Source organism: Spermophilus citellus (assembly GCF_964194105.1).
Source record: "Spermophilus citellus genome assembly, chromosome: 1".
In the NCBI taxonomy this organism is placed as follows: Eukaryota; Metazoa; Chordata; class Mammalia; order Rodentia; family Sciuridae; genus Spermophilus; species Spermophilus citellus.
The window spans coordinates 279,614,722-279,628,568 of NC_138182.1; the positions used below are offsets into that span (position 1 = coordinate 279,614,722).

A 13,847-nucleotide genomic window follows, 5' to 3' on the forward strand; every position below is an offset into this window, starting at 1 on the left:
TATATGGGTGCAGCTTCTTCAGAGAACCTCAGCTCCACACCACCATGTGAGGTCATCTTTTTGGATATATGACTAGCATTTCCAAACTCTATTCCATGGGACACTGTGGTGCTAAAAGATGATAACAGCATTACTGCAAAACCAAAAATAGATCAAAACAAAAACTGAGTCAAATGCGTCTGGGGCCAGGCATACCAGTAATCCTAGCAACCTGGTAGGCTGAGGCAGGAGGATCACAAGTTTGAGGCCAGCCTGGACAATTTAGTGAGATCCTGTCTCAAAATTTAAAAAAGGCAGGAGACTGAAATGAGGAAACTATGTTTTATGCATTTATGAATATGTCAAAATGAACCCCACTATTATGTATAACTATTATGCACTAATAAAAAATAAACACTTCTAGATAAAGAAAAAAAACTAAAAAAGGGTTGGGGATGTTGCTCAATGTAAAGCTCCCCTGGGTTCAATCCCCATTGTGTCCATGCACACACACACACACACACACACACACACACAAACACACACGCATACACACAGAAAAAAAAGAAAAAGAAACATCTGGGGGAGACTGCATGCTCCATGCCCCTCATAAAGCTTCATGATGCACATTAGCATGCTAAAGGGCCCCAAAATCTCTCTAGAAGAAGCCCATTTGCTTTTGTTCAACCTAGTATTTCCTACACCCATTAGATCCTGGTGTCCCATGTTCCACTCTCGTCCTCCTTGTAAGATAGTATTAAGATGTTAGTGTTTGGCAAATGTGAATCAAACTACTATGAAATAGCACATCACACCTACTAGGACAGCTATAATTAAATAGACAATAACAAGCATGGACACATGTGCAGAAATCCTCACACAAGTGAGAATGGAAAATGGCGCACAACTGAAAAGCAATCCTGGTTCCTCACCAGTGTAATGCAGAGTCAATATGTGACCCAGCCATTCGTTCCTAGGTACAAACCTAAGAAAATGAAAATGTGTACACAGAAAAAGTCACATAAATGTGTTCAAAGCTTATTATCCATAACAGCTGAAAAGTGGAAACAACCCATATATCCACCATGTGATGAACAGAGGAATGGAACGCGGTGAGTCTGTGTGATGGAGTGTTTTGTCCTTGAGAAGGATCGAGCCCTCACACTGCAGCACAGGCGAACCTGAACACGTGCTATCTAAAAGGAGGCAGCCACCCAAGCCCATGTGTTTTATGATTCCATTTCTATTCCAAGTGTCCAGAAGAGACCAGCCCAAGTAACTGTTGTAACTAGTTGCTGGGAGCTAGGGGACAGGTGAACAGGGAACAACTGTTTGTGGGTATGGGATTTTCTGCTTGGGTGACAGAAATTTATTGTAGTGATGGTTGCATAACTTTGAATATACTCAAACTACTGTATTATATAATTTACATGGGTGAATTGTACATAAATTAGATCTTGATGAAGCTTTTGGTAGGGGAGATTGAACCCAAGGGCACTTAACCACGGAGCCACATCCCTATCCATTTTTTATGTTTTATTTAGAGACAGAGTCTCACTAAGTTGCTTAGGGCCTTTCCAAGTTCCTGAGGCTGGCTTGAACTCACAATCCTCCTGCCTCAGCTTCCCGAGCTGCTGGATTACACGCGAGTGCCACCATACCCAACTGCAAAGAGGCTGTTTTTCTAAAAACAGAATGAACATCTACCAATAGGAGGGTTTCACAGCACAGCCTGGGAAGGGCTGCTCTGGACATCTTTGCCACTCCCGACTAGGCTCTGTGACTAACACAGTAGCTGTTCTGTGTCACCTGTAACTATGTCACCTATCAAAAGCATCACTGGTATTTGAGAAAATAATGTTCACAGGGTAGGGAAGGGTTAGGGAGCCCCTGTATCAAGAAGATGTGCAGAACTAAGCAGCCACTGCTCCGCATGCTTCACACTTTGGTTATGTGACTGTTCTTATAAAATACGTGAGAGGTAACCAAAAAGGGACCCCAGAGTCTTGGAAAGTTTCTAACATCTGATAATGATAAGAGATAGCATTGCACAAGTAACACATTGAATCTCCTCCAAACCACACCACCCCCTACCCCCAGTTAATGATTGTCACTGCCAGGGTCTCCAAACTGACTTGTGGCCACTGGGCAAACCTCCGAGGCAGTTCCCCGTCTGTACTAATCATACTTGCCCTTTGTTTTCATTTCAGTGAAAGCTGGTGGAATGCGGATTGTGCAGAAACACCCACATGCTGGAGACACCAAGGAAGAAAAAGACAAGGATGACCAGGAATGGGAAAGCCCCAGGTGGGAGATGTCTGGTGACTCTTAACAAACTTTGCAAATAATGATCATTCGGTTAAACATTAATGTTTGTCCTTCCTCTGTTCTGATAACTCCTGGGCAGCTGGACCTGGGCTGTGTATTCTTGCTTTCCCTGTCAATGAGGTAGAGTTCTGTGGCACTTGGGCAGGAGACAGAGCATGTAAAGTACTCTGTCAACAACCCATTGAGCCCAGGCAGGTGCAGGGACTGCACTGGTGTTGGCAGGCACAGTCAGCCTCTCTGTGCCCTGGGTAAGTCAGGGCCCCTCCCTTCCTGCAAGCTGAGGGGCTGTGCCAGCAGGAGCAGGAGACCCTGGAGAAGCTTACTGGCCCCTGGGTCTCCGGGGGGACACAAAGCCACCATCATTTCCCTCCAGGCCCAAGTGGAGGAAATAGGTTAATTCTTGGGACTGCAGTACACTCTAGGTTTCCATTTACTATTCCAGAGAAGTGTGCACTAACAGTCTGTGGACTGCAGTTCTCCACTGGGGCTACGTTCTGAAACCCCTGGGAACCCTGAGATACTACACTAGTGGAATCTTGGCCATCTGCGCAGCTGGGATGGAGAACTTCTGGTTTAAGAAATGTTTATGGGAAAACCTTACATGGCATTTCTGCTCCCTTTGGGTCTTGGAACCTCCCTGCTTACCCTTCTGTTGGGCACCTCTTCTCCTTGGAGGTTCTGAGTTCAAACTTGGCTCAAGGGCCTCGTCCTTTGCTGTGCTTGACCTTGCTATGTACAAGCAGGCACCACAGACACATGCACCTTTCTAGGTGTCCACGAGGAAGAATGTGAACATCCAATTTTCTGCTTATAACTTGTCTCCAGACAGCAGAGGAGGAAACAAAGGATGGGAGAGAAGGAGGGCGTGGACAGCAGTGAGCTCTTGCTCCTGTGGGCCAGGCACACGATCTGACTTCATTTCACTCCTGTAGTGCTGAGCAGCGGGTAGTATTCTCCCCAATTTACACACAAGGAAATGGGATCCCACATCACGCTCCTTCCCAGTTAATAGAGCAGTCATTTAAATGCAGTCTAGTGGGGTTCAGAGAAGGCCAGGTTTCCAAAAGGGGACTCCTGGGAGTGCACACCAACAGGAAGGCAGGTGTACTTGGTACCATGTATCTGGTGGCAGGTATCCCCCACTGGGCATTTTCCATAAGCCTTGTATGGGTGCTTCAGTTTCTAGCCTCTCTTTCATCCAAAAGATTGCTCTCTCTCTGTGTAGACCCAAGGTTTTGAAGCAAGCTGATCACAGGGTACAGACCCAGTCAAGCGCTACTTGAGGGGAAGACATCTGCATGAAGTTTCTGTGCAATCATTTCCCGTTTTGAATTGAGTCAGCAATGTCAAAGAAAGTTCAGCCTAAGTCATGGTTTTATTTTTTTTAACTCTTTTTGTCCATTTGTTTGATGCTGGGGTTGAACTCTGAGCCCTGCACATGCTAAGCATATACTCAAATTCTGGTTTTAAAAGAAGAAAGCAGTTTAAAGAAAATTCCACGATTATTTCTCACTGACTGTTTTCCAGAGCTGCATATGGGTTGCAAGGGCAGCAGTAACTCCTCCAGGTCCACACCCTGGGGCCCAGGTTGTCTCAGGCTCCATAAAGGTTGGGGTTTTAGAGAGTGATGCACAAGTGATGCAGTCATGCACACACCATCCAGCTGCCAGGGCACACGCACCTGTCACAAGCTGCTCACTGCCCTCCAGCCAGGTGGGCTGAATGCTCACCTGTAGGGACTGTAAATAGTGCAGGTGAAGTTTTGCCTCCATAGGGGACATAGGAAAACTCACAATTTCAGAACATTCCAGAATAGAGGGCAAGAGGATCTGGCCTACAGGGGTGTCCTCCTCCAGGACACCTGTTGCCGCCGTCCTTCCTCAAGATGCAGGAAGAGGATAAGAGAGGGAAGGCGCTGCTGGAGTGAGGTCCTGCATGGGTAGGGAAGGTGCCTTTCTGAATGTCACTGGGGCAAGGACACATGGTTGTCCCCTGCCCAGTCAAGTGCTGAGAAGCCTAAGTCGCATGCTTAGAAATAAGGGCAGAACAGTTTGTCAGTTTTCTTTCTACTCATTTGTCCCTGAAATCAAATACAGCATTTATGGAAGATGAGCAGTTTAAATAACCGTGCCAGAGGATGAACAGTGGAAACGGAAAAGGTGGCTCTCCCCTGCACTTCAGATCCCTCCTTCACCAGAAAGGTCACTCTCTCTCTGTGTGTAGACCTGAGGTTTTAAAGCAAGCTGATTACAGAGTACAGGCCACAGCTGACTGCTGGTTATCCAACCCAGTGACAGGTGGCCCGTCAGTGTCCTGGCCAGGACCGCTCCCCGGGTCTGTCTTGACTTAGCAGCTGTGTGGGGTCTGCAGACACAGTCAGGGGCTTTGCTTGTCAGTCTCTGCAGCTGAGCTGCAGTGTGTCACTCTTGTCCTCTTTACCCTGGCTGGCTCCTGTTCAGCATGGGTTAAACCAGTGACAGAACACGCAGAGTGCAGGGAGCTGTGCTCTTCAGCTTCTGACCTGTGTCGCCAACACAGCTCTAAAACCTCGCATCAGGCCGTGGACCTGTATAACCGTTTACTTCTACCACAATGCCCACCCCATTTTCCTGTTGGTAGTTGACTAATTGGTAATCATTGCTAGCTCTTACGGAGAGCAGGGAATCTGCCTGTCCTAAGTGCTCTGTCCCCCTTAATTCATTGAATTCTCATAACTGCTCTGTTATTTTCACTATTTCAAAGTTGAATAGTGATTATTATCTTCATTTCAGATTCTAATCTCTTTTTTGGTGGCTCAGAGTTAGGTGAGTTTTCTAAGGTCACACAGCGAGTAAGTGGCAGAGTGCTGGCAGCTGGGTCCAGATTCTTCACTCTTAGCTATGAAACTGTGCCTGCCGATTCCCATTTCACATCAGGTTTAATGCCACTTACACCTTGGTGTTAATGTGCCCCTCGTAGAGATGAAGAAAGAAGGCTTAGGGTGGTTATCCAACCCCATGATAGGTAGCCAGTCAGTGGCCTGGCCAGGATTGATCCCTGAGTCAGTCTTGACTTAGAAGCTTTGTTAGTCAACTTTTCACTGTGAAAAAATACCTGAGAGAGACAACTCAAAGGAGGAAAGACTTATTTGGCTCATAATTTCCGAGATTTCAATACATAGGTAGCTGGTTCCATTGCTCTGGGCCTAAGGTGAGGCAGAACACCGTGGCAGAAGAGCACCGCAGAAGGAAGATGCTCACCTCATGACAGCCAGGAAGCAGGCGGGGGGGTGGGAGGTATTGTGAGGAAGGGGCCAGGACAAGAGGGCCCCACCTCCCACCCCATCGACCACCCCCCAATGCCATTAAATTACGAGCACATAGATTAATCACTTCCCAAAGGCCCTGCTCTGAACACTGCTGCACTAGGGACCCAGCCTTCAACACATGAGCCTTTGGGCTCCAGAACTAAACTGTAACAGAAGCCCAAATCTCAAGTTGTTACAGAAGCCCCTGATCAACGTAGCCTGCAGTCTGGATCCTTTCTCAACCTCATCATTCTGAGGTTGCCTATGACATTGTCTGTGCTTCTCAAACCCATAATCCTACCCATCTTCAGCCTCCCCATCCAGAGATGGTCTAATTGTCAGCTAACAACAGGGTTTCAGGGGGCTGGTTTTATTTTACATATGGGAAGATCTTTTTATTTGCAGAATTTGTAAAACATGAAATGATCCTCTTGGAAATGTCATATGGCCTATGACTTATCATATCCCAATCCTAAAGTTTTGTGTTTTGATGCACAGTTCTTCAGATATGATTCTAAGTGCATTGTGTTGGATGCCAATTTCCTCTTTCAACATAGATCTACATTTACAAACTCTTTGTTTTTATTTCCCAAATATTTACAACTGTTCTTAATTTACCAACTCATTTCTGGTGGCGTCCTTCCCCACTCATTGAGAAATCATACACTGATTACAGAGAAAATGAAAACTTGGATCATTGAAAAGGTTATTATGTGACCAATAGAAATCCCAAAACCTTTACTAGTAATTACTTTTGTTTTGCAAATATTTGTGTAATTCTTACTCCCTTTAATCTTGTAATTTTCCAGAAATTTAAAAATAATCTCATGCTGCTAAGTTGTTTTGAGATGGTACCTTTTTAAAAAAAGGAGAAGAAAGTGGCCGGAATGTGAAAATGTTGCCCAAGAATTCCCATCAGGCTGCGTTCTAGTCATCTATGAGTCTTGACATCCAAGGAGAGTACAAGGTTCCTTATGCTCTCCTTAGTGGCTGCTAGATTCCATCTCATAAGTGACCCAATTGAGAAAAGCAGAGGTTGTCCTCAGAGCCTTTTGTTGGGCATAATAAAATGATGTGCCCAGCTTCACTGTGAACAGGAGAAACTGCAGGTGTGGGATGGGCTCCAAGAGTCAGGATTCACTGAAGGAAACGATTAATGTTGAGTATTATAGAGGACCTGCCATGAACCAGGCTTAATACAAGACATTAAAAAGCAATGAGTGTCAGAAAGAGTAAACCAGAAATGAATGAGCTGTTTACTTTGTTGTTGTTTTGGGTTTGGGTTCAGAGACTGAACCCAGGACACTTTACCACTGAGCAACATCCCCAGCCCTTTTTTATTTTTTTCTCACTAAGTTGCTTAGGGCCTCTCTAAGTTGCTGAGGTTGGCTTTAAACTTGTGATCCTCCTGCTTTAGCCTCCCCAGTCACTGGGATTATAGGTGTGGGCCACCATGTGCAACAAATGAATGCACTTTGTTGCCACCAGGATTGGGAGAATAAAGAGTAGTAAGAATGATTGGATGGAATGAGCAGTCAGGATCAGGAGGGAGCAAGCAGCTCCTCACTGAGCTTGGATTTTTGTGTCCCTCTCAGCTAGAACCATGGTATTGTTCCACACATCCAAGAAATAAGCAAACCATTGACATCAACCAAATGCAGGAGTGGGGGATCCAACCTGCATACAAACAGTAACAGATGAGGCTGATTGCACTACAATTGATTAATATGACCACATGGAAGGGAGTAGGAGGTTGCCTAAGTAACTTTGTGAAACAACATTTTGGTTGGATACTGTAAGGCTGAAGATAAAAAAGCATCACACCCCAATGTCATACTACAGTTAGTAAACAGTTTTCCCACAGGGGGTTGGGGTAGCTCTAAGTATATACTAGAATTGAACAAGTTGGTAAATACATTGTAGATCAAGTTTCTCACTGCCAGAACAAGGGGTCACAAATAGAGGGAGGACTGAAACGGACTTTGTGCTGATGGATGGGGGAGGAGATAACTGTCAGAACTGATGGTTTTAGATGGGTGGGTGGATGGAAGATGCATTATATACAGACATAGGCGCCAAAATAAATGAAGATGAGGGGTTAGTACACATACGAGTATTTCCTGCTTCTATGCCCTGCCTCTCTTCACTGAGGGGACCTAAAAACTTAACACCCATGCAGCCGTAAGCACCTAGGGCTGACATCTTGGTTTCTACACAGTATTCCCAGTCATGGGAACAGGTCCCTTGAAGAAGTTGTGGATTCCAGGACCACAGCAAGGAAAGGACTAGATTAGCCCCGGAACATTTGTAATGCCAGAACATAAGGGAGTGCTTCAGAAAGGCCCAGGCGTGGCAGAACACACAGAGGCCCACTCACAGGGTCTCTTAATGCCAAAGTTGAAACAGTCTGCCACAAAATTGATATCCACAAGTCCACACTGACATGAACAAAGAAGGAAGGGATAATACAGCTCTTTTTACTGAATAATTCCAATTAATAAAAAAAAGAAGGAGAGAAGTAGAATATCACCAGTAGGCAAAAATTACAGTAATTTTAAAAAATATTTTTGTAGTTGTAGATGGACACAGTATTTTTATTTTATTTATTTATTTTTATATGGTGCCAAGGATCGAACCCAGTGCCTCACACATGCTAAGCAAGTGCTCTACCACTGAGCCACAACCCCAGCCCAGTATAGTAATTTTTATAAGCAAAATTCACCAGTGGAAATTAGGTTTGTGGGTATAAATTTGAGAATGACCAGAATATTTGCATAGTCTCAAAGTATTTTCTTCAATATATTTATTAGATATAAGATAACACAGAGAGAGTGTCTTTACAGTAGAAACCATGAACAGGACATGTGTTTACGGGGTGAAGAAGGCAAGGGTTACCTGCGGGACCCCAGCTGGGGAAGTGCGTGTTGATGACTGAGTTTCTGCTGCTTGTGTGAATATCTGTGAGCGACCCTGTGAGCACCTCCAAGGTTTGCAAGTAGGCAAGTGCATAGCAACAGGGGTCTGTGAGCAGAGAAGATGGTCTACTCACTTACTATGTGGACCTTTTAGAAAAGTTTGCCAGCCCCTATTTTAATTTAGTCTACCTTCAAAAAATGTTCTACTTCATAAACAATTAAGAACCTTACAACTGTATACTTCTAATTTCTTCTTCCCCACTTTGTGCTGTTGTCAGATTCTTTACTTTTACCTATACTCCAAGGAATAATGTGCAGATAACTACTTCACCACTCGCTCTACAGAGGCACAGAAGCCCTGATCTGTGGCAGTTAGTATCTTTATGGTGTAAAACCTCCCACCATGGCCAGTTTTAAGTGAGCAACATGACGTTACTAAACATGAACTTGTGAAGAGATGCTTCCAGTCAACTCTGGCACACTAGTGGCTACAACCAGTTATTATTTTTTGTTTTAAAGAGATTTAAAGAAAGATGTGAGGTATTTGTAAAGGTCCATTATGTATTTCCACAAAAACATCTCATAGTGTAGAACTCTGATTTGGCTGTGGCTTGAGTGTGTCTCCCAAGAGTTCAGGTGATGAAATTTAATTTCCAGTGTGAGGTCTTAGGAGGGTGAAAAGTTAATATGACTGTGGTGTTTAGAGGTGAGGCTTCCAGGAGGCAATTAGGAGTAGATAAGGTCATGAGGGTGGAGCCTCCATGATTGATTCTGGTGGTTTTTTAAGAAGGGGGAGGGAGACCAGAGGAGACCCCCATACATCTGCACTCTGTTCTTGCAATTTGATGCCTGCACCACCTTGGAACTCTGCCAGCAGGAACGTCTTTATTGGATGCAGACCCAGGACCTTGGATAGAACCATGAGCCAAAATGAAACCTCTTTCTGTTAAAGTTTTTCTGCCTTAGATGCATTATAGTAACAGAGAATGTACCAATACAGTGTAAGAAGGTACTCATCTGCTAAGGATGAATTCTTTCTGCTTGTCTCTGTCTGAAAATGAATTTAACTTTGAAAAGATGCTTTCACTATTGAATTCCTAATTATGTTTTTTTCTTCTAATACTTTAAATGTGACTTTCCATTGTCTTCTGGCCCCCATTGTATATAGTGAGAAATCAGTGGGATTTTTATCATTGTTCCTTTGTGTAATGATTCTGTTTACCTTTGGTACCTTTCAAGATTTTCTCTTTGTTTTTTTTTCTTTTTTTATTGGTTGTTCAGAACATTACAAAGCTCTTGACATAGCATATTTCATACATTAGATTCAAGTGGGTTATGAACTCCCATTTTTACCCCAAATACAGATTGCAGAATCACATCGATTACACATCCACATTTTTACATACTGCCATATTAGTGACTGTTGTATTCTGTTACCTTTCCTATCCTCTACTATCCCCCCTCCCCTCCCCTCCCATCTTCTCTCTCTACCCCATCTACTGTAATTCATTTCTCTCCTTGTTTATTTTCCCATTCCCCTCACAACCTCTTATATGTAATTTTGTATAACAATGAGGGCCTCCCTCCATTTCCATGCAATTTCGCCTTTCTCTCCCTTTCCCTCCCACCTCATGTCTCTGTTTAATGTTAATCTTTTCTTCCTGCTCTTCCTCCCTGCTCTGTTCTTAGTCGCTCTCATTATATCAAAGAAGACATTTGGTATTTGTTTTCTAGGGATTAGCTAGCTTCACTAAGCATAATCTGCCCTAGTGCCATCCATTTCCCTGCAAATTCCATGATTTTGTCATTTTTTAGTGCTGCATAATACTCCATTGTGTATAAATGCCACATTTTTTAATCCATTCATCTATTGAAGGGCATCTGGGTTGGTTCCACAGTCTAGCTATTGTGAATTGTGCTGCTATGAACATCAATGTGGCAGTATCCCTGTAGTACGCTCTTTTAAGGTCTTCAGGGAATAGTCCGAGAAGGGCAATAGCTGGGTCAAATGGTGGTTCCATTCCCAGCTTTTCCAGGAATCTGCATACTGCTTTCCAAATTGGCCGCACCAGTTTGCAGTCCCAACAGCAATGTACAAGAGTACCCTTTTCCCCACATCCTCGCCAGCACTTGTTGTTGTTTGACTTCATAGTGGCTGCCAATCTTACAGGAGTGAGATGGTATCTTAGGGTGGTTTTGATTTGCATTTCTCTGACTGCTAGAGATGGTGAGCATTTTTTCATGTACTTGTTGATTGATTGTATGTCTTCCTCTGAGAAGTGTCTGTTCAGGTCCTTGGCCCATTTGTTGATTGGGTTATTTGTTGTCTTATTGTCTAATTTTTTGAGTTCTTTGTATACTCTGGATATTAGAGCTCTATCTTAAGTGTGAGGAGTAAAAATTTGTTCCTAGGATGTAGGCTCCCTATTTACCTCTCTTATTGTTTCTCTTGCTGAGAAAAAACTTTTCAGTTTAAGTAAGTCCCATTTGTGGATTCTTGTTATTAACTCTTGTGCTATGGGTGTCCTATTAAGGAATTTGGAGCCCGACCCCACAATATGTAGATCGGAGCCAACTTTTTCTTCTATCAGACACAGAGTCTCTGATTTGATATCTAGCTCCTTGATCCACTTTGAGTTAACTTTTGTGCATGGCGAGAGGAGGGGATTCAGTTTCATTTTGTTGCATATGGATTTCCAGTTTTCCCAACACCATTTGTTGAAGATGCGATCCTTCCTCCATTGCATGCTTTTAGCTCCTTTATCAAATATAAGATAGTTGTAGCTTTGTGGATTAGTCTCTGTGTCCTCTATTCCGTACCATTGGCCCACCTGCCTGTTTTGGTACCAGTACCATGCTGTTTTTGTTACTAGTGCTCTGTAATATAGTTTGAAATCTGGTATCGCTATACCGCCTGATTCACACTTCCTGCTTAGAATTGCTTTTGCTATTCTGGGTCTTTTATTTTTCCATATGAATTTCATGATTGATTTATCTATTTCTACAAGAAATGCTGTTGGGATTTTGATTGGCATTGCATTAAACCTATAGAGAGCTTTTGGTAATATTGCCATTTTGATGATGTTAGTTCTGCCTATCCATGAACAGGGTATATTTTTCCATCTTCTAAGATATTCTTCTACTTCTCCTTTTAGGGTTCTGTAGTTTTCATTGTATAAATCTTTCACCTCTTTTGTTAGGTTGATTCCCAAGTATTTTTTTTTTTGAGGATATTGTGAATGGAGTGTTTTTCCACATTTCCATTTCAGAAGTTTTGCTGATATACAGAAATGCCTTTGATTTATGCGTGTTGATTTTATATCCTGCCACTTTGCTGAATTCATTTATTAGTTCTAGTAGTTTCTTTGTAGACCCTTTTGGGTCTTCTAGGTATAGAATCATGTCGCCTGCAAATAGTGATAATGTAAGTTCTTCTTTTCCTATTTTTATGCCTTTAATTTCTTTCGTCTGTCTAATTGCTCTGGCCAGTGTTTTGAGAACTATATTGAATACAAGTGGTGATAGAGGGCATCCCTGTCTTGTTCCAGATTTTAGAGGGAATGCCTTCAATTTTTCTCCATTCACAATGATGCTAGCCTGAGGCTTAGCATAGATAGCTTTTACAATGTCGAGGAAAGTTCCTGTTATCCCTAGTTTTTCTAATGTTTTGAACATAAAGGGATGCTGTACTTTGTCGAATGCTTTTTCTGCATCTATCGAGATGATCATATGGCTCTTATCTTTAAGTCTATTGATGTGGTGAATAACATTTATTGATTTCCGTATATTGAACCTTCCTTGCATCCCAGGGATGAATCCTACTTGATCATGGTGCACAAATTTTTTGATGTGCCATTGTATCCGATTCGCCAGAATTTTATTGAGGATTTTTATATCTAGGTTCATCAGAGATATTGGTCTGTAGTTTTCTTTCTTTGAGGTGTCTTTGTCTGGTTTCGGAATCAGGGTGATGTTGGCCTCATAGAATGAATTTGGAAGAGCTCCCTCTTTTTCTATTTCCTGAAATAACTTGAAAAGTATTGGTATTAATTCTTCTTTAAAGGTTTTGTAAAACTCCGCTGTATACCCATCCGGTCCTGGGCTTTTCTTGGTTGGTAGTCTTTTGATTGCTTCTTCAATTTCATCCATTGATATTGGTCTGTTCAAATTGTGTGTATCCTCCTGACTCAGTCTGGGCAAATCATATGACTTAAGAAATTTATCGATGTCTTCACTGTCTTCTATTTTATTGGAATATAGGTTTTCAAAATAATTTCTAATTGTCTTCTGTATTTCTGTAGCATCTGTTGTGATATTGCCTTTTTCATCCCGTATGTTAGTAATTTGAGTTCTCTCTCTTCTTCTCTTCGTTAGCATGGCTAAAGGTCTGTCGATCTTATTTAGTTTTTCAAAGAACCAACTTTTAGTTTTGTTAATTTTTTCAATAGTTTCTTTTGTTTCAATTTCATTGATTTCAGCTCTGATTTAAAATATTTCTTGCCTTCTGCTACATTTGCTGTTGTTTTGCTCTTCCTTTTCTAGGGTTTTGAGATGAAGTGTGAGCTCATTTATTTGTTGGTTTTTCCTTTTTTTGAGGAATGACCTCCAGGTGATGAATTTCCCTCTTAAAACTGCTCTCATTGTGTCCCATAGATTCCTATATGTTGTGTCTGTATTTTCATTTATCTCTAAGAATTTTTTGATTTCCTCCTTTATGTCTTCTGTAACCCATTGATCATTCAGTAACATATTGTTCATTTTCCATGTGATGTAGGATTTTTCCTTCCTTCTTTTATCATTGATTTCCAGTTTCATTCCATTATGATCAGATAAAATGCATGGTATTATCTCCACCCCTTTATATTTACTGAGGGTTGCCCTATGGCATAATATATGGTCTATTTTTGAGAAGGATCCATGTGCTGCTGAGAAAAAAGTATATCCACTTGATGATGGTTGATATATTCTATATATGTCAGTTAAGTCTAGGTTATTGATTGTGATATTGAGTTCTATAGTTTCTTTATTCAACTTTTGTTTGGAGGATCTGTCCAATGGTGAGAGAGGTGTGTTGAAGTCACCCATAATTATTGTGTTGTAGTCTATTTGATTCTTGAACTTGAGGAGAATTTGTTTTATGAACGTCGCAGCACCATTATTTGGTGCATAAATATTGATAATTGTTATGTCTTGTTGGTGAATGGTTCCTTTTAACAGTATATAATGTCCTTCCTTATCCCTTTTGATTAACTTAGTCTTGAAGTCGATTTTATTCGATATGAGGATAGCCACCCCTGCTTGCTTACGAGGACCGTGTGCGTTGTATATTTTTTCCCATC

The 13,847-nt window shown here is 42.1% G+C and overlaps 1 protein-coding gene across 1 annotated transcript in view; it reads left to right on the plus strand.

Moving 5' to 3' along the window:
* DAP (death associated protein) overlaps positions 1-13,847 on the plus strand; it is a 66,544-nt gene that overhangs the window by 11,154 nt on the left and 41,543 nt on the right. Inside the window, exon 2 of the mRNA XM_081289988.1 lies at positions 2,190-2,286. Coding sequence (XP_081146114.1) covers positions 2,190-2,286 — 97 coding nt within the window. The remainder of the gene's footprint in view (positions 1-2,189; positions 2,287-13,847) is intronic.